This window comes from Indicator indicator, chromosome 15, assembly GCF_027791375.1.
Source record: "Indicator indicator isolate 239-I01 chromosome 15, UM_Iind_1.1, whole genome shotgun sequence".
In the NCBI taxonomy this organism is placed as follows: Eukaryota; Metazoa; Chordata; class Aves; order Piciformes; family Indicatoridae; genus Indicator; species Indicator indicator.
The window spans coordinates 18,049,745-18,070,199 of record NC_072024.1 but is presented as its reverse complement, the minus strand read 5'-3'; the positions used below and the strand labels follow the sequence as shown (position 1 = coordinate 18,070,199).

The 20,455-nt window shown below is 40.9% G+C and overlaps 1 protein-coding gene across 3 annotated transcripts in view; it reads right to left on the bottom strand.

The window, feature by feature from the left end:
• PRKCD (protein kinase C delta) overlaps window positions 1–15,282 on the bottom strand; it is a 28,674-nt gene extending 13,392 nt beyond the window's left edge. For 2 of the 3 annotated variants that reach the window (XM_054387703.1, XM_054387702.1), the window contains exons 1-4: window positions 15,164–15,278; window positions 11,355–11,554; window positions 8,848–8,908; window positions 2–158 (exon numbers count right to left, since the gene is read on the bottom strand). In XM_054387703.1, the coding sequence (XP_054243678.1) occupies window positions 2–158; window positions 8,848–8,908; window positions 11,355–11,554; window positions 15,164–15,278 (533 nt within the window). Of the gene's footprint in view, window position 1; window positions 159–8,847; window positions 8,909–11,354; window positions 11,555–15,163 lie in introns of all 3 variants that reach the window. The other variant, XM_054387704.1, reaches the window with a different exon arrangement.
• Window positions 15,283–20,455: the final 5,173 nt, after the last annotated feature.

Here is a 20,455-nt window from a genome sequence, read left to right as displayed (position 1 = left end):
CCACACAAAGTCCTTGCAGACAGAACAAAAGGTAGGTTGTCCAAAGAAGGTAGCAATGAATTCATGATTTTTGATGTAGTGGATCTTAGCTTGCTTGATAGCTCCTCTCCTGTTTATAGTCACTGTCCCCTCATTTTCCCTCATTGACTGTTTGCAGTCTAAAGAGGGAGAGACAAGGCGACACACATTTAAGACTTTAAGGCATTACAAAGATTAATATTTGCTTTTCCAAAAAGTTCAGCTTGTTTTTCCATTTTAGACTTGTGCTTCTATTTATTTTACACCTGCTTCTGCAGACTTTCAGTCCAGCAAGGGTGGAACACATGTACACACTACTTCCTAAGGTGTCTTCGTGTCCTTGTTTGCAAGCACTTCCCACTCCTGCTCCTTTGGATGAAGCCTTCAGAAAAATGAGGTGAGAGGAAGAAGCAGGATGGAATGCAGTCTTGTTGGAGAAATGACAGCCACACCTGTTACCTTAAAAAAAAATACAAGCTCCTATATATTGTGTGATTTATGTACAGGAGAAATAAATGTTTTATTGGAAAGAGGAAAGTCGTCTTCAGCAGACTCCTTTTTCATGCTGCTGCTCCATGTGTCCTCCTGAACCAGGACCACAGCAGAAATGCCTGTGAAGTGCTGCAGGAGTCACCACTGGACCACATTACCCTCAGATGGGTTTCTTTCAGCCTCAAGGCTCATTAAGCAGTGAGGACAAGTGCCATTTTTCAATTAGTCATTTGCTTTACATTCTCTCACAACACTGGCGCCATGTGTCAGCAAGTCTCAGTCCCATATTCCTCTCCTAGCCCCAGGGCTTACGGTATATAGTACTATATAATACTAAATAATTACACAGAAATTACTTACAGTATTAGCCAAGAAAGAAAGTTGGTTCATACAGGCCCTTCACGACAGGTGACAGTTATTTCCACTTATTCCCAAGAAAGCTTCCGAGTTTTTCTTACAACAACAAGTAGTGTGGGTCTCAACCTTTCAGTCACAGCTCAGACTACATGGTCTTACTTATACATTTGAAAAATAATAGGAGTTTGTAACAGAGATAACCCCATCAAGGTGCATCAGGAGAGATTGGGGAGCTGGTAATTGAACCCTAGGACATGCTACTTGTCAATAGAGAGGAGCTGTTGAGTGACAGTCCCATCCAGCAGGGAAGGACAAAGGCTTGAATCAGCAATGAGGAGTTGAATCAACTGCTAAGCACATCAGCTCTGGCCAGCAGCTCCAAGTCCCCATCTGTGAATGTGGTTCACAGGTTGAAGTGCTGCAAAGCTCAGGGCAGTAACAGAATGCCTTTTCCAGGGTGGGAGTTTCCACAACAAGAGAGTGAGGAAAAAGTCAGAAGAGCATTTTCCCATTGTCAATGCAATCATTTTTCACTTGCTCCATTGCATTGCTGCCTTTTAGCAGTATCAGTGGGAACGTTGCTGATAGATTTGTTTCCTGTGCCAAGTCACACATGCTGCAGTGCCTGAGCTTACTACAAAGTTAACCAGGAGCTCTGTTTTTCTTCTTGCTGGCTGTGCTCAGGTTTTGTCATTCTATTAGCTAGCTACCACTCCTGCTATTCCAACAGACCATTGAGCCATACAATCTACCGTTTGATGCCATTTTGGGCATCCTGAACTAATTTATCAGTTGCAGTCAAGAGCAGCCAGACTGCAGCAGTGTGTGCTGTCTTAGAAAAGAAAGGACAACATCAGCTCAGAGATTAAGGAAAGATTTGGCACATTAGTGAAGAGAAAGATCAAAAGAGGTCCCCGGGTTTTGCCACTAGGTATTAATGAACTTTTCTGAGAAACTGTCCATCTGGTTCAGAGAAAAGCCTGTCCTGCCTCACCCTGAAAAAGCTCCCAACACACACCATGACACCCTGGCACAATGTACACCCTCCAGGAACAGGACACATTCTGGCTGCTCACGTTACTGAGTTCACCCAACAAAAGCTCCCATCAGCTGCTGCCCTCTTGCTTGGCCAAGTCCACAAACAGCACACTCACTCTGTTTAACCCTGCTGAGCAAATACAGGGACCCCACCCACTGGTGCTCACATGCTGCAAGGAAACCAGGCACTGAAATGTGCACAAGAGCAACAACATTGCTGGGAGTCAGCAATACTTCAGTGTTTGCTGCATGAAAACAGTGTCTTCATAATGGTGATTTAATCAGTAACAGCAACAAAGCAGAGAAAGGTATGTTCCTTTATAGCCTGTGATCTGAGGAGATAACCTGTGATGGAGCAGATTAAGGGACAAAAGCCTCCCTGAAGTCTGTAAGGCAGGCAAACCAAGTGTTTAGTGAGGTACAACAGCATTTAGCAAGTGAAGAGGACACGGCTTCTCCTCATGCTGTAACACTTGCAGCAGTTTAGTACTGCTGATACCACCTGCAAAAGCCTCTGACAAACTTGACCAGGATATGGGAAACTGTGGTGTTTTTTCCCATTCTAGAATACCCATACCAAACTGAACAGAAATATGCATGACTGGCATCTATTTTTTCAGAGGATAACTAATAAACTAGGTAGTTTGTGCAAAGGAAAACGAGAAACCATCCACTTTCTTTAAACATACTTTGATGGTGAAGAAACCTTAAGCACAGCAGAACTTCAAAATCTGTATGTGAGAGCACAGAGTCTTCACAACTAGCTGCCTTACTAAACACCTTTGCCAAACCCAACCAACATATCAAAGTATAGCTGCAAACATTTTTGTATGTATCAGCAGAAGCTGAGAGGTTTGGCCAGCAGCTGTAAGTCAAGAGCAGCCAAGCTGAGGTGGCTCTGAAGTGATGGGGTAGCTCATTTCAATGGGTGTGTTTAACAAGTTATCTTTAGTGTGTAAATTACCTTCAACGTGTTGAAGTTCAGCCAACCATGGACCCAATTGGGGAACAAAGGCTTTGTTTCAAAGATGCAGACAGAATTAACAATTGCAAGGAAGTAACTTTCCCAACAACTGCATGGATGCAGGGTGGGGATGAGGGAAGGAAGAAACACAAAAGAAAGCCTTTGCTTCCCCTTTCAATTGAGCCGGGATTCCCACAGACAAAACACATGTCCTGGGCCAGTACATGGTCAGAACAGTCATGTACGAAACAGGTGAATCAACAACTACAATCCAGGTGACCTCTGTGGCCTGAACCTGAATTTAATCATCTTGGACCCAGCACACACCATTAAACATAACCTATTTCCTCTGTTGAGAGCTGTGGTTAATGTTTATCACTGACACACTCTTCATGTATTTCAAGGTCCCTTCTCAAAACTTGTAGCTGATGTGACAAAAGCACACAGAACTCCTCTGGCCCATATATTCATTAAGAAACCATTAAACACAACTGTGAATGGGCAGTGCAGCTCTCCAGAACTGCTGCAAACACACCCCTGTACACACAGCCCTATACACACTATCTAATGCCAGCACCTTCTGAATATTTCACAGCCCTCACAGCCACTAACACAACACACAACCTACAGAGTCTGGAAAACATTTGCTAAAACAATATTGCTAAAACTCTGCTGGACTGAAATAAACCTCAAGGTAAAATGTCAAATTGCCTCAACTGAACTTCAGCAGTTCAAGGGCAAAAGGGAACAACCTCCAGAATAACTCAACCAGATTTTTTAGAAGAAAGAACAGAAGGAACATTTACCATCTTCAGAGTTTATTTTTCATTTTAGCTTGCTCACTTCCTGGTTGTGTGTTTGTGAACAGAGAAAAGATAACAGTGCTACTGTCAGAAACTGAGAACAGGGCCTTCACTTCAAACAGGGGCAGGCAAAACATTTTCTGAGCTAACTGGCTGAGATTTGCCTGAAACTTTATAATAAATTACAAGAGCCACTAACATTTCTGTTCAGTGTCCCCTTTTGCTGTTCTTGCACTTGAGACTTTGTTTAAAAGTTAAGTGCACCTTCAGGTCAAGAAAAATATTAATCTCTCAGAGCAATCATTAAAAAGGAAGGCTAATTTTTCACAAAGGAGACTTGTATGGTATGAACTGTCTCAGAGGAATACTGCTCTTTAACCTGGTCCTGCAAAGGATTGCTGAACAGATCATGCCTACAAAACCCACCATTTGCAGAAATACAAGTTTACTCAAAGCCTACATTTCTGTGACGTGAACTTGCTGTTTTAAACCATTCTGGGTTCTGTGATCCTCAAATTTCATTTACAGAGTATTAATAATGCCATGTAGTTCTTTCTTCCCTTTCCCCCCCCACTCCCAAAACCATCTCCTCTCTTCTCAGTACTTTTAGATGTTACACTGCTGACATTTAAGTAGCAATGCCAATAATTTGCTACTGTAGAAGCCAATATTGCTTGCTCTCAAAGCTGACACAATCTCCTATCACTTCCCTCAGCCCTGAGCATTCACACTACAAACCTTAGCGCATGTTGTGTTAGAAGCTCTTAGCAGCACCTTGATGAAAAGGTGGCTGTGCTATTGCTGTAAAAAATGACAGGTATGGCATGCTCTGTCCTGCACAGCAACTGGGATGGCTGTGGGTATTCATTTCTTGCCTGCTCCTCTAAATAAATGAATGAAGTGCTGCCTGGGCCACTGTGCCAGCAGCCTCCCCTCTGCTGCCTGACACTCAGCAGAGCACAGGTGGATGGCTCTGCAGCTACTTTCAGCTGGTCTCTACTGAAGCAGTCTTCATAGGCAGCAATGAACCCAATGATCTGTTAGAAAAGTGCCAAAACAAACCACCAGAGGTTTAACAAGCCCTGACTTTCAGTCCAGGAGAAACAAATCTCATCTCCACACTCCAGCCTTTATAACTCCTCAGCATCAGCAAAGTAGCTCTGCTAACCCAGGCTGTGCTCAGCTGCACAGAGTATTGTTTTCTTAAATGTCGAGAAGTGTTTTGGTTAGCACTCCTGCAGATACCTGATAGCTCATTCATTGTGAGGAAGCAGGGATATTAAATAAAGTGGAAAACTGGCTTTCTCTTCTTTCTTTTGTAAGTCACAAAGGCACAGTAAACCAAACCTTTAAAAATACAGCATCCGAGACAAATTCCTTGTGAACACTGATACCACATCTTCTCTGCTCTATACAACACGTTAGATACCAAATACTCTGCCAGCTTTCTGCTTAGGGAATTACTACATCTGCAGACAGTTGACTTTCTTATAGAAAATGAGGCTGGAAAATGCTTTTGTTGAACCTCTACAATCACACTTCTAGATGCAGATTAAAGCAGATTCTAGGTGCCATTGAGCAACTATCACATCTGTCAGACTTCCAGAAACAGTATTTTCTCAGTTAAATGATTAAATCCTAATTGTACACAGGGAAGTTGGCATAAGGCACAGGTCTGGATTTTCACCCTTTATCATTATTATTTACTAATATGTGACAATCCTTTCTCAACACTCCTTATCTGTAGAGAAACTGGCTTCAAAAATCTTAATTTAGACCCATCCAATGTGCTGTGATAGCAACCCTGTTATTTACCCTACTATTTTTCACAGATGCCTCAGAAAGTCTAAAATCTCATGCTGCCTCTACACTCAAAACAACACATACAGAGAAAAACCCACTCAAAATACATGCATCTCTCAGGTTCATGTTCCTGTCCCAGGAGTCAGACACTGGAGACATAAAAAGTTCACAAGCAAATTACTCACCTTCTGATACAGCTAACGGCATTTTAAGGGAAGAACTCACTAATTCTTTTTTCCAGGAAGCTGAAGCCAGCAAAGCAGCAATTTGGAATTCAAAACCAAGACCCAAACATACTTCCAAAGCTGCTAACACAGCGCAAGGCGCCCAGCAGTACTGCAAGCCACCTCTGTGATCCTGGGTTTTTCTTACTGGATAAGGTCATTAACTACATTTGAATAAACAAAGATCCAGCAAAGCATTAAACGTATTGCAACTCCCACCTATTAAAACTAAAGCTGCTTTACAGAACTGTAACCTAGTTTCAATACTATGAGAGAAGGAGGGGCAGTAAGAAAACAATATTCTGAAGTGAAAGTGGGGATCAACACCCTGTTCTCATGTTTCACACATCAGAAGAAAAACTTCTAATTCCCAGCACAAGCTTATTTTCAAATCACAGGACAGAAAACAAAAAAATTCTTTGACAGCTCTAAGTCAGGGCTTTCCAGCCCTGGTTTTAACAGTCTAGAAAGAAAAACCCTTTTGAGACCAGGAACACCCTTCATATATAAGCCCTAACCTAACTGCCCAGGCCCCAGGTCTGCAAAAAGAATATACAAATGAAGTGCTGCAGTGTAGTCTACCACAGAGCAAATTTTAGTATGAGTTTCTTCCACTAAATTTGATAATGGAGCAGTAACAGACTTGCTTCTCAATACTGCTGCCTACCATCAAAGCAGAGAAAAGCAATTCTCTCTGAAGGTGGCAGAACATTTGGTGCTTGGAAGGGCTGCAAAGCAACAGCTTTAGTTTGCAAAACAAGCCAAAGAAAGAATTATTCACTTTTGCAAAGTGCTTGGGAGATTTTCAAACACAAGGTTACATCTATAACTGCAGAGACACTAGAGGTAGCAATACCTTCAAGTAAACCTGGGAGCAACTGAAACACCAGTTCAGAACAAGCCTGTTTTACAATCTGAGAAACACAGCCACCACACAGCTCTGTATGGAAAGGTGTGTCAGAGAGAAAACAAAATGGTATGTGCACGAGAACGAACGTGAACTGTCTCTGAGTTTTCAACTATTAACTCAAGGTTTTAGCAATGTGAAGAATGGAAGCTAATACAAACATCCTTGTAACACACCAGCTTCTCTGCCCTAACTCTTCTAACTGCTCATTACAGCAGTGCAATGAGATGGGCCAAAAATTATTCAATGTTTGCCTATTTGGCAATACACAGGAGTGACACGAGGGAAGTCTATAATTTTGAGGATTAGAGTGTTAAAATATATTAATGTTTGATGTGAACACTGCAAATACCAGTCTGAGTGACTTTCCTTCACAAAAGGTAGATGAATAAACGTTTTGAAAGGGAATTTCCACTGCCTCTGTGGTTTGGTTACCAAAAAGGTATGGGTGAGTGATTTTCTGTAGAGTAGAAGGTAGATAGGAAGTTGTTGTCAAGTAGAAGGTCTAACAAGAGCATTAACATGTGCATCTTAACTTGCCAATTAAAGTATGATTGCATGACTTCTGATGGATATTTCGGTCTCATCCACTACCATCTGCAATCCCTAATAAACACAATGAAAATATTTGCAAGAACATTTAATCTATTTTTGAATTATTTTGATCAATCACAAAGTACAATTATTTGAGGACTTAGAGTACACAATCATATTACCTGCCTAATAACAGCAAAAAAAGCAATTTATGGAAGGTTTTAATTGATGCTGTCTCTACTGTCCTTCATGTCTATGTAGGGAGCCTCATCAAATGAGCAACTGACAATACTGAAGTTGTTTTCAAACAGGTTTGGTTGAGAAACTTGGAAGTTTGCTTGGCAAATGGATTTTGGTATGACTCTTTAAATAGATTCTCATGATACCACTGCCCCATGAAACTTGCCTTGCACAGAAAAGCCATGATGAAGACCAAGATGAGGGCTTTCTAATACAATGGTTCACAACAGTTCGAATACCAGAGTGTTATTAGTGCATAAATGGAGAGCTTCTGATCTGCAGAGAAATGCTCTTCCTTACAGGCTCTTCAGAGTCACACAATTCTTTGAAATTTTGCTTTAAAGAATTAAATTGTCATAAAGGAGACAAAAATAATGAGCATATAGGCTTATTTTTTTTTGCCATTACAAAGATAAAATGTCAGCTCTGAAATATCACGTACTACATGTGACATTCTATCTTTAGGAGCTTCTCTAGTAACTGCTACACAGATTGCACATATGGTATAAAAATGTATAGTACCCTCACAAGTAATGTGCTGTATGAGAGCAGAGCTGTGTTCCTTGTACATATCTGAAGGGGGGGAACCCCTCACCAGTGTTCTAACAATTACTGCTTAACTCTTTCCATTTATGATTCACAAACACATAGCATTACACCATGTAAGGCCATGGGCTAATACTCCCAGGAAACAATGGTTTAATGACTTCTGCTATGGAGAAATTTCAACCACTAGCTAAGCAACCTGTGAAGTTTACATAATTTCTTTCAGGAAAGAATTCCACAGATATAGAAATCCTTGCTATAATAGTTGGTTTTATTACTGGACTTAAAGCTTCCTTTGTAATACTCAACTATCTTCTCTCACCTCCTAGTTCCTTCTCCAAATAGCTGTGTAGATTTCTGACATTTCCCAGTTGTTCACTTTATAAATTGCTAGGGCAGAATATTGACTAGATTTGCATTTGAACACTTAACCATTCACTCACTGCTGCAATCAGTTTCCCTCATTAGTGACTATGACATCTGAATGCCAGAACACTCAGACACATTTCCAGCCACAAAAAGTTTCCCACATAAGCTAGAAGAAGAGATTCAACTTTGCAGCTAATAAGGAACTGGTAATATCTTTTCTATCTCATCAAAACACGAAGACCCAGAAGTGGGCTAAATGCAACAGGGCACAAAGGCATTTTGAAGTGAACAAATGCAGCCATGACTTCACACAACACCCCACCTCCCCTGCCCTCCCCCCCCCCCCCCCCAAACAAATGAATAAAATCAGAAAATTCTATGCAGTACACCAGGTGGCTTTGGGCTGGGTTTTTTGTTTGTTTGCTTTGATTTGTGAGGGGCTTTCTGCACTTGGGCTTTTCTTTTGTAGAACACAAGATGTAGCTCACAAAAAAAGTGTGAAAAAAAGTTCTACTTTTGCATAATTGACTGAAAAGAAAGAGTTGACATTACCTGCGTCTTCCAAAAAATACTGCACAGCCATCAGCACCTTGCCTTGAGGTTGCAGGTCAAGCTATGGGAAGAAAGATACCAGTGGTGAAGTATGTAGCTGACTGAAACTCTCAGGAATTTAAACAGCTCATTCTAGGGAATCAAATCAAAGCATAATATTCAATAACTGCTGGATTACAATCCTCTTCCATATCTCACTGCTGCAGCTGAACCCGGGCTTTTATTCCACTGCTTTTACTATCATGCTGCATTCCTTTGATGTCTACTCAAAAGCTCAGCACAGACAAAGTTCACATTGTTTTGCATGTCCCTTTCCTGTTTCTGCAAAGGAGTTTGTTGGCTTCTGTTTTTACTATTAGTAAACTCAATGTACACAGGAACTCAGGTTTAAAAGAAAGTCTATACAATCCTTTATGTGTTTATTGAGAGTCTAAATCGCAGAGGTATCAAATCCTCTTGCTTGTAATCAGAAAAAGAGTGGTATCATCAACATTTATTTTGTTTTTCCTCTCAAACCACTACACATGGTTTCTGTAGCAAATTTCACAGACCAAGACAAATTCCTTTTAAGCCAACAGCTCAGGTCACCTCCTGCACTCAGAATGGAGCCACTCATTCTTAAACTGCTGCTATCATAAAAGGTAAGAAGCTATTAAGTACGAAAGGGTCTGATTCGGTCTTGACTTGAGCACAGCGCAAAGCATCCCTCAATTAACAGTAAATACAACTTAGGAGGGGAGGAAGGAAAAAAAGAAAGAAAACCACAATTACATCAGATACACCTGTGAACACAGATCCCATTACCCTACTGGGATAATGACTTTGTTTTCATCTTTAAGGCAATTTCTGACAAAAAAAGCTCCCAGAAGGCAAAGACCTCAGTTACAGTGACTACTGATGTGCTGTCTCACTGCACACAGAAATAACCTTACAGGCTATGGTAAACAAGCTAACATTTCTTTGTAAGTCATGACTGAAGTCATACAGAGGAAGTCTGTGTGGTACCTGTTCTACAAATAACAAGCAGAGGATTTCAGGTCACTGAATCGGCCAAAACTAATTACTAAAATTAAAACCGATCACTTGTGGTTTTAGCTACTTTTCTGAATAATTGCTTAGTTGGTGGTCAGTCACTAGTGATGTTCCCTGATGCTCAGGGCCAGGCCAGTTCTCTCTAATGTCTTTATCAATGATCTGGATGAGAGGATGAAGTACACCCTTAGTAAGTCTGCAGATGACACTAAATTGGGTGGGAGTGATGATCTGCTTGAGGCTAGGAAGGCTCCATACAGAGACCTGGAGAGGCTGAATCAGTGGGCTGAGGACAGTTGCATGAGATTTAACAAGACCAAGTGCCAGGTCCTGCACTTGGGTCACAACAACCCCATGCAAAGCCACAGGCCTAGGGCACAGTGCCTGGAAAGCTGCCTAGCAGGGAATGACCTGGAGGTGTTGGTCAACAGCCAGCTGAAAACGAGCCAGCCCTGTGGCCAGGAAGTCCAACAGCATCCTGGCCTGTATCAGGACAGGCAGGACCAGGGAACTGATCATGCCCCTGCACTAGGCACTAGTGAGGCCACACCTCGAGTCCTGTGTTCAGTTTTGCAGCCCTCACTACAGAAAAGACATTGAGGTCCTGGAGCAGCCCAGGGAAGGGCACCAAAGCTGGTGAAGGGTCTGGAGAAGAAGTCTTATGAGAAGTGGCTGAGGGAACTGGGGTTGTTTACCCTGGAGGCTGAGGGGAGACCTTCTCACTCCCTACAACTCCCTGAAAGGAGACCGGAGCAAGACGGCTGTCAGTGTCTTCTCCCAGGTCACAAGTGATAGAATGAGAGGAACAGCCTCAAATTGCACCAGGGGAGGTTTAGGTTGGACAGGAAGAAAAATTTCTTCCCCAAAAGGGCTGTCAAGCCCTGGAACAGGCTGCCCAGGGAAGTGGTTGAATTGTCATCCTCAAAGGTATTTAAAAGATGTGTAGACATGTGCTTAGGGACATGGTTTAGCAGTATCCTTGGTAGTTGAACTAGATGATCCTAAAAGTCTTTTCCAGCCTAAATGATTTTGTGCGTCTATGATTCAGTAATAAAAACGGGTATTACAGAATCCCTACTAGAGCAGCATCAAACCAACTAACATTCATTGTGAAAATAAATAGAATTAGAAATTCTAAGTGGAAATGCCTTGAGATAAGCTTCACTCTTTGTCTTTTCTCTGGATGAACTGCAATGATCAGATCCAATTTAAACATCTGCTGTTTGCTACAAAAACTGCTAGGCTTTATAACACAGGCCCCTCAGTGTGCCAAAGGTCATTATTTCAAACACTGATGCCAGGAACTTTATTGTCAATTACTTTAACCTTGTACATTATCTGCTTTAAAAAATGCTGCTAAAATAACGTACCCTGCCACACATGCTAAAGGGATCAAACACAAGTATCAAAGCATAAGGCATCCATTCAGCTTGAAAAAACACAATCAGGTCAGCAAGTTTACTCTCTTTCCTTACCCAGAATTCTGCTTTGCCATTGCCTTTCTTGCAGCGCTCTGCCAGGACCGACACACCCACAGTCACTTCGGATAATGGCTCCTCTGCGGCTTTCATCAGAACAATCTGAATCACTCGTCCTTCGTAAATGTGGGCATCAAAGGTTGATTTCCATTCTGGATACATGGTAGGTTTCTTCTGAACTAGAGTTTTTCCTCTCTCTGAGAGCCACACACACAAAAAAGACAAGACCAAACCTGTCAAATCGACTAATGTAAAGCTAGTACTTAACAGAATAAAACAAAAATGGGAATCCTTGTACTGAAACCTAAAGCAGATTTACTACCTCTTGTACTTTGGTTGGGAGAAAGTCTAAATATTCAGTTCAAACATGAGTTGGAAGGCAAAACTCATTCTGATGAACAGGACATGCAACAGCAGTGAAGACATTAACATGCATCCAGAAAGACCAGGAGAGGAAATTCCCATTCTGGAATTCAGAAGCTGGTTTAGTCAGTCACAACTTGACAGAGAATATTTGCATGGCTCCTTTCTGGTATAAATCCATGATGTGCTGTCTGAGCATAGCGAGTACCTACTACTATATAATACAAATTAAGATCTGTCTTACACTGACCCACTTGAAATTGAAACTGGTGGCTGAGAGAGTAAAGGCTTCACATTTCATTAATCTACTTCCAAGTAAACCAAACGTTTCACTTCTACTCATAACTCACTATCCTTAGCATTATACTCTGTCTGTCATGATCACTACTTTTTAAAGGATATTGCAAGGCCTTATCTGCCCTCTCCAGCACATGTAGACCTTGTGTATACAGTTAAAGAATAAGGAAAAAGCTGAAAGGACCTCAAAAATATGGTAATTTTTTTTGGGGGGTAAAACTTGTCTAGCCTCCCATATGAGCATCTCCACAGATTCCTCCCTTAAGAGTATTACAGTGCTTGGCTCTTCTTAGCAGATGGATTTTTTTTTTTTTGTAATGCACAGCTTTAGTCTCTCTTGCTACCAGTTAAGCTATTTTTTTCCTGTCCCTGTCTCAGGCACAGAAAACAACTGGTGATTGTATGATCAGCTTTTGCACATTTCCAAATCTGGGTCTTTTAGTAGTCCCATCAACACATCCAAAATGATGCTTCCTCCTAAGCAACCAAATCCAGCTCTCCACTGTGATTCGGGCCACACGATGCTACCTCCCCCATTTTTCTCTGTGACTTGCTACAAAGCCAATTATTCCCCATTTTTGCTCAGGTAACTGAATGTAATTTTGTACATTCTGCACAATTTCTGCTATTTATCAAGATCATTTGCTTCAACAGGAGTGGCTTCTAAGTGCCTCTCCAGCTCTGAATGACTGCTTTTTTCCCCCTTAAGTGTGTAAGCTGTTCTTCTGATATCACAGCAGTAGCAAAGCACATTCGATCGCTAGACCCTTCCCCAGGAAGCTGCAGTGTGGCCTGTCTCCTAAAACTGGCAATAGAATTCATGCTCACTTTGACAAAGGAAGAATTAAATACTCATTATTTAAAAGTCTGCCTGGAAACTGAAGGCAAAGTTTGTGTTCATTCAGTAACAGCTTGCTTGATACACTCCCCACTCAGCTGTGCTGAGCCATCCAAAGGAGAGTAGTGAGCAGTGTCCTTGTGCTGCTTCATTAGGGAATGCCTGCCAACAGCAGCAGTACAGATTACAGCTGTGACAGGCAGACCTTGCCAAAGGGCATCCTAAAACACTCAGAAATGGACACCTGAGAACCTCCGCCATTGCAACACAGACTTAGCATTCCTCCTCTACTCAGTCAAAAGCTTTTAGCTCGAATTTAGGGAACCCTGCAGAAAGAAAAACCCCTCAGATTCCTAACAGTGCAAACCTACTTCCAGAGCCCCATTCTTGGTATTTTTAAATATGGAGAATTTGGAAATATTATGGTGAAAACATATAAGGAAAGCTCAAATAAAACATGATTAGGGGATTATTAGGAGAGGTGATAAAGGTGAGGGAGAATTAAAACCAGGCTGTCTGCACAGCAAGGCTTTTACACTAGCCTATTTGTTTTGGACTGCTAAAGCCAAACCCCTTCATCACAAAGGCAAGCCTCAGGAGGCATACTTGGGAATATGAGAAATGGCACCCTTTTGCAGAATCTCTGACAATAATTCAGGGCTTGCAGAAGCATCAGCAGTTCACAGAAGAATTGGCAATACTTTTTGTAGGATTCTTAAAGAGGGAGAGAACTATTTCAGTCTGTTCACAGGACTGTCCTAATTACTATCTGCTTTGATTAGTTACTGTACACATTTTTACCCTATGTGAAGCTGGAAGAAGCAATCTAAATTACTGGCAACAGTTTCCAGCCTGGCCATGCTGCTTTGCAATTAAAATCATACAAATCAGGCTTTGTCATGGATGACACTACCTGCAAATGAACACTTGAATGTCAGCAAAGAACACCCTTTCAGAACACTGTTCTTACTCTTGTAGTCAGATCTCCTTTGCTTCTCTGTTAACACTACTAGCTTCTAAATATTTTACATGCTTGCAGACTGGCTTAATGCCTCATCATGAGGCAAATTATTTTCTTCTTCCTATAGAATAAGCTTTTCCTCAAGCATTTTTCAGCATACACATCCAATAAAAGCTATTCCAGATCTTGTCAAACTGACACAGGATTTTTCTGATTGCCCCCATCAGTCATTGCTCCAAGGTCTACTGCACCCTACTGCCACATTTTTCAGTACTTCAAAGACATAGCCAAGCATAAAAGAGAAATGTTGGGACAATTCTACTGTTCAAAGGAGATAAATTGGGGGAGGGGAGAAGAAGGAAAAAAAGAAAAGTAGAGTTATTTAGACCGTTTTCACCTCTCCACACATTCTGGCAGCTGCAACGCTTCCAGCATCATTTCTTAGGAGGTTCTCTTAGTAAGACTACAAAACTGCTTCACTGAAGCTGAATGACATGTTCTAAAGGGGCACCACATTTGTGCTCAAACCCATTCCTGTGTACTGCAATGTTTTGTGAAGCCCTACAGTCACTGTGCAGGATTAGACAGCTGTGTTCTAACCCAGTACAGCAATTCCCTCTCATCCTGTTTGACTACAGTGATATATTCTAGCTAGCTAAATGTCACAAGTGGTCTTTGAAGACAGAGGGCTTGCCAAACCAGACCTTGGTAGCAAGTGACTCCAAGCAGGTAATTCTGCCAAAGTGCCTCAGTTACTGCAATAACAACAAACTACACTTCTCATTAATATTTACCATTCCAAGTCATAAAAATGTTTATTTACTATGCTATACTTGAGGATGGTTCTCTCAAACCTGCTGCAGTTCAGATTCCTCCTCAGGGCTCTGCACTACACCACTCTCCGTTGCAGAGCTTCTGCAAGTGCAGTCTGTTACTTGGGAACAGGAGAGAACAATGTTTGATTTAACATTTGACAACTTTTGTCATGCAAAATTCACAACTCGCCCTAACCCATACAAAAGTGACACTTCAGCTGCTTCACCACATACTTTGTGAACAGTTGTGTGGTGGCGTAAACCAAGAAACGAGAGAGCTCAGACTTCACCCTACCCAGTGCTGAGCACTCTGACCGCAAGACAAGAAAGCACTAAGAAAGAAGTCTTGTTTTAAGGTGGGGACAGAGACAAAAGTCATTGTTATTTCTCCCATTCTGAAATAAGAACTCATGGTGAAGTACTTGGCGGGACAGGAACAGCAGGACTCACGACCATTCACAGACTAAGAGGGATTGCAGGAATTCTCAAAAACTTTTCACATTCAGAAAAGCATCACCAGTTGTAACCTCACCTGTAGTCAATGCCTCCTTCATCTTGATAGCACAGAAAGGCTGCAGTTGTTCCCCTTGATTCTGTACAGGTCCCAGCTCAAATGAGTTGAAAGATATCCGTAAGAAGGGCGCCATTGTTCACAATGATACACAACCTAAGTGGAAAGAAGTAAATAAAAAACATAGAATTGAAGACCTGGTCTGAGACTTGTAAGAAAATCATAGCTATTCCTCAGCAGCCATCATAGCTGCTACAACGCGTTCCCTAAAGTTTGCGATCTTCAACATGGCTTTAAGACTATGAGTCTGAAGTAAAACTGGCATGTACTGAAACAAAATCCATAATGTGTACAATCAAAGACTGGATTTAAGACACCCTTTTAACCATATCCTATTAAAAGTAAGTAGCAGTTATGCCTTTGAATTAGACCTTGCTCCATTTTTGAGCACAGAGAGCCTATTCATTAACATAAGTATATAAGTATTCTTATCAAATAAGTACTTCACAAACTAATAGATGGTTAGGGGTTTTGGTTTTATAAACTTTTTTTTTCCTTATACCTGGAATGAATGGTGGGATGGGGAAAAAAGGGAGGAAAAAGATTGTTGTCTATTCCATATGTTCCTTTCCCAATATTTCTCACAATGCAGGGAAGGAAAACTAGAAGCAAAATCAGTCATCTGAGGCTCACATGGTTTTGTTGCTCTTTAGGTACTCATTGTTTTCTTCTTGTTAATTGATACACACCCTCAAGGATTCCCAGACAATTCTAGGCACTTCAGTAGGCAATCAAATGATAGAAGGAACATCTTTAATTTTATTTTTTAAAGATTATTTGAGAAACTACTGAACCTACATACAATTTCTGGGCACTGCTGCAAAACCCTCTACCAGATGTACAGTTAAAATAACAAGTCCCTTAGCATGATCAAGTAATTGCACTGCATGCAAGCACTTCATCAACATTAATCACCTGAGTAACTGGTCCATACCTGAGTTCACACTTAAGTTTTCTCACTTAGATAAATGCAGTTACAGAAATTTCTGAAACAGAGATTTCGTTGGCTAAGTGTATATTTTATTTTTCACACGTAATATGGAAAACAACAGATTCCAAATGTCACCACTAAAACTGGAACGAGTATAACATCACACAATTTCTATTTAAGCATTGATCTTGGGAGTGTACTACTCCAAGGAAGAATTGCAGAGGTAAGGACAAAGTGTTAGACTCCATCCCTGCACATATTAGGCAGAGGAAAGAGGAAGAGGTAAAAACCTCCAGTACTACTGTGTCACCTCATTCAAACTGTCAGGATTCACACAAAACCAAAGCTCCTGGCATTTCTAAGTCAGCAAACTGATGTTTCACTACAGTCTTCCCTCATGCTTAAGGGACCGTGAACCAGCTTACTCAAGCAGCATTAGGAAGAAAATTACAAGCAAAATATATAAATATATATACATTTTTTTAATACGTATATAATAATTTTTTCTTAAAGTATGTGTGTCTATACATACACAGTTTCCAATGTAAAGACAACAACCTGAGAATCCATTAACAGGCCCAAACCAGTCAATTACATAGAAGACTCTGAAATCAGTCTTTGCACCAAGACAGCATGTAGCTCTCGACACCATTATGTGCACGTAACACAACCTCTCTATGCAGAGACCATTCTCAACAAATGGAAAAATGTTATGACTAACATTTATTGAGCTAGTTTCTATTAACGGACTGTTTCCCTACTTTCTTTTCTGTAGAGTAAGACAAAGCTAGCAAGGATGTTTATGACTACTTGGCACCACTGAAGAAATGAAAGCCACGACTGTAGAGGGTCATCTGGGCTTGCAATAAAATAACAGCCCCCCGACACTAATCCACTGGTTATTGCAGCTTGGAGCACCAGGACATGAGACTGGACACAGATGATCTCACAAAGAAAGAAAAATAGACAGCTTTTGTAAAAATTAACAAATGCCATACGATACCTTGGCTTTCACAAATGCAAAGTAAACACAAAGCTCATCAAGAGTTTTAATGAAGAACATGTTTTAGCTGCTCACTGTGCATTCACTATGTTTAGAACTGCCCTCAAGTGACCAGCTGCACACCTTGCCAACACCACATCACATGTAGCTACTACTCAATATGGATGTAAAAGAAACCAGATCTCATCATCCCTCATCTCTGGGGAAACAGCTGTAAGACCTGATTAGGCTATAGGTAGAAGCCAGCTGGGTAGGTCATCATGTAGCTCCCACTGGAAAGTTTATTTGACAGAATCACTGGAATGCAGGATAATTCTAGCTAGAAGGGACAGCCCAGATAGAAGTCACAATTTCCAGTAAGTCTGGGACTACACTAACAAAAAAATTGGAAAGCACTGACAAAGTTAAACAATTGCACTGATTTCACTGAAGACCATCTGACTCAAGCCAGTGTCAGCCCTGAAACAGAATACAAGGCTTGGACGTTTACTACTTTAACTCCAAATGAACAGATACAACAGCAACAAGAAAAATGCATTCACAATTTGAACAGTTCCACAATCTTGCTCATTTCTGATGGCCAAATCATTTGAAGACCAGCTCTGCTCCTTAACTTTGAGTATGGTTTAGTTTCATCACAGTTGGCTGCAGTGCAATCCCAAATGCTCACTCTGAAATGCTACACACAAGCAATTCAGCAGTTAGAAGAAAAGGCCAATATCCCAGGATTCCTGACGATGTTCAGTCCAAGGTCACCATGAACACCAGATGATATCTTTTTTGCTTTTCCATTTAGCAACAAGAAGCCAAACAAACCCCCCCCAAACTCAACAGCTTACTTGCACATAACAAACTACCCTTTCCTGCCAAGTTTCTCTACCCTTACACTTTATGCTTTTTTTCACAAAAGTAGAGATTTTAAGTGGCATCATGCAAAATCTTGCTATGCATGATAGACTAGACTGTGACACAGGGAGTTAAGTGGAAAGGCAAGTCTGGATTTGCTTCTCAGATACATTTGCCAATCCTTTTCTATGCTAGGATATTTTTGTGAGATATTGACAAGTATCAGCTGTAGTGCTGTAAACAAAAACGTACCCTGCTAAAACTGGCTTTGGCAATGAAACTCCCTGAGAGAGATCAGTTTTAATTCAGAGGGCTGAACACACTCATCCAAAGTTTTGTCACATCTGAACAGCACAAACATCAAAAGCAATACATGTTTTGCTTACTGCACTTTAGACAAGACCCTCTCTAGTCTCCATGACTTGTTTTTGGAAGTAACAGAACAAATGTTGACTTTAGTTTTGAGAGCTGTATCTGTCAAGAACTGAAACTGCTGTGAGTCGAGGGAGATTTTGCAATCTATTCATCCAATCTGCATCGCTGCTATGAAGTATTAAAGCCAAACTGTTTTCCCTGAAGAGTGAGATTTTATCCAAACCAAATGGTGGAGAAAACTGAGATGCAAAGTCCAACAAATCCTGCAAACCTTAAGTTACAGGTCTGATACCTCCAACAGTTTCAAAGTCATGTGCAATCTGAGAAACACCTAGGGGCAAAATCTTCTAGTAACGCTAGAAGTACATCATGATGGCCAGATTGCTTCAGAGAACACCCTCAGATGCTGTCCAGCACAACACTGGATTTGTCAAGGACTTCATCTGCCCTACTGCAAGCTAAAACCACATTCTAGGCTACATGAGGATAGATACTGCAAAATCCACAGTAATTTCCATGAAGCTGTATCACTGAGAGCTTTTGAGTATTTCATATGGAATGGAAATAAACCACATTATCTACTATAATATGCATGGAGTGAGAGAGGAGAAAAAAAAGGAAACATCTTCACATGATCTCTGTCAGCAACTGCTGGATGAACAAATACTCCATTTTCACATGGATGTGTTGGCAGCGTCCAATTTAAAAGAAATTCTCAAAATAATTTAAAATCCTAATATTCCAAGGAGATGTTTCATAAGATTTGCTCACATAAGTGTCACATCAAACACCTTTTCCGTAGGGACGAGAGAAAAACAGTAAATTCTGCAGTCTCTCCCCCTTCAACAGCACACAGAAGCTATTGGGGACGCACACTGCAGCTGAAGGCATTACTTGTCAGGGTCCCTTTGCTGCTGTACTTCTGCTTTGTGACAAACAGTGAGGAGAAGCCAACTCTAACACAATCCAGAAACAAGACACGGTTGTGACTTGCAGACAAAGCGGGAAGTAACATCAAAGCAGTGGATCGTCTGGAGGAAATGCTGACATGGACCAACAACAGAGCACTGAAGAGACAAAAAGCCTAAAGTCCCTGAACAGAGAGCAAACTGCTCCAGCGCTGACACGGGTCTGTTTATCCAAGAGAAATATAAATGACAAAATTCCCCTGCTGATTGAACCTCTGATTTCCTTCTAGTAGCCTGTTAATTATTTTGCAGAACTAAAACTGCACATGCAGGCCATGTTTTTTTTTCATGCTGTCTTACAGAAATACTCTACAGGATGGCATGAAATGACTGCTTTCAGCTTAGCTTTTTGCTGATGCTGTTTCCAAGGGCAAGCAAAGGCAGTAGGGAACACCACCAGCAGCACCACACATAGCAAATTGATTGTTTTCAGGGAGTTCAGGATGAAGAGTACCTGTAAATCAGCCCAATCATCTACAATTTTTGCAGTAGTATTACTAAAGCAGTGTAGATGCACAAAATGTTTTAAAATAATTACAGAACAGGACTATGAAAAGCGAGAAAGGTGACAAGAAATTTAACACAACAATTCAAATTACTCGTTAAATTTATTGCCAAATGAAATGATTTCTCATTCAGAATTTCAATATGGCAATTGTGTGCTCTAAATTCAAGTGTAAATGATGTAGGTTTAAAGGTTTGGTTTGTCTTCTTTGAAATAATGGTTCACAGAATCCTACAGAGATAGCTTGGAAAAAAAATGTAGTTGCCATTTCCTTCTTTCTCCTCCCAGTATTTTCTTTCAGATACTTCTGCTTTTGTTGGGTTGGGGCAAGGCTAGAAACAGAAACAATGACATAATAAAATCTGCCACTGTTTATGTTGCAATCGTCTGCAGAAAATCCTTCTAGATAAGTCATGTAGCAAGAGAAGTTCCTAAGTTTCATTGCACTTGGCCAGAAGCACAGAATTCCAAGTTTCCATGATTTTTTTCCTGCATGCTGAGCAGTCCCAAAACTGCCTGAATTTATGGCTGCTGTATAAATTATTTCCCCAACACTCTCAAGCCCCAAAAAATTACTGATGCTTTCCCTATCATTATGATGAAAAAAACTTTTCAAAATATGAGC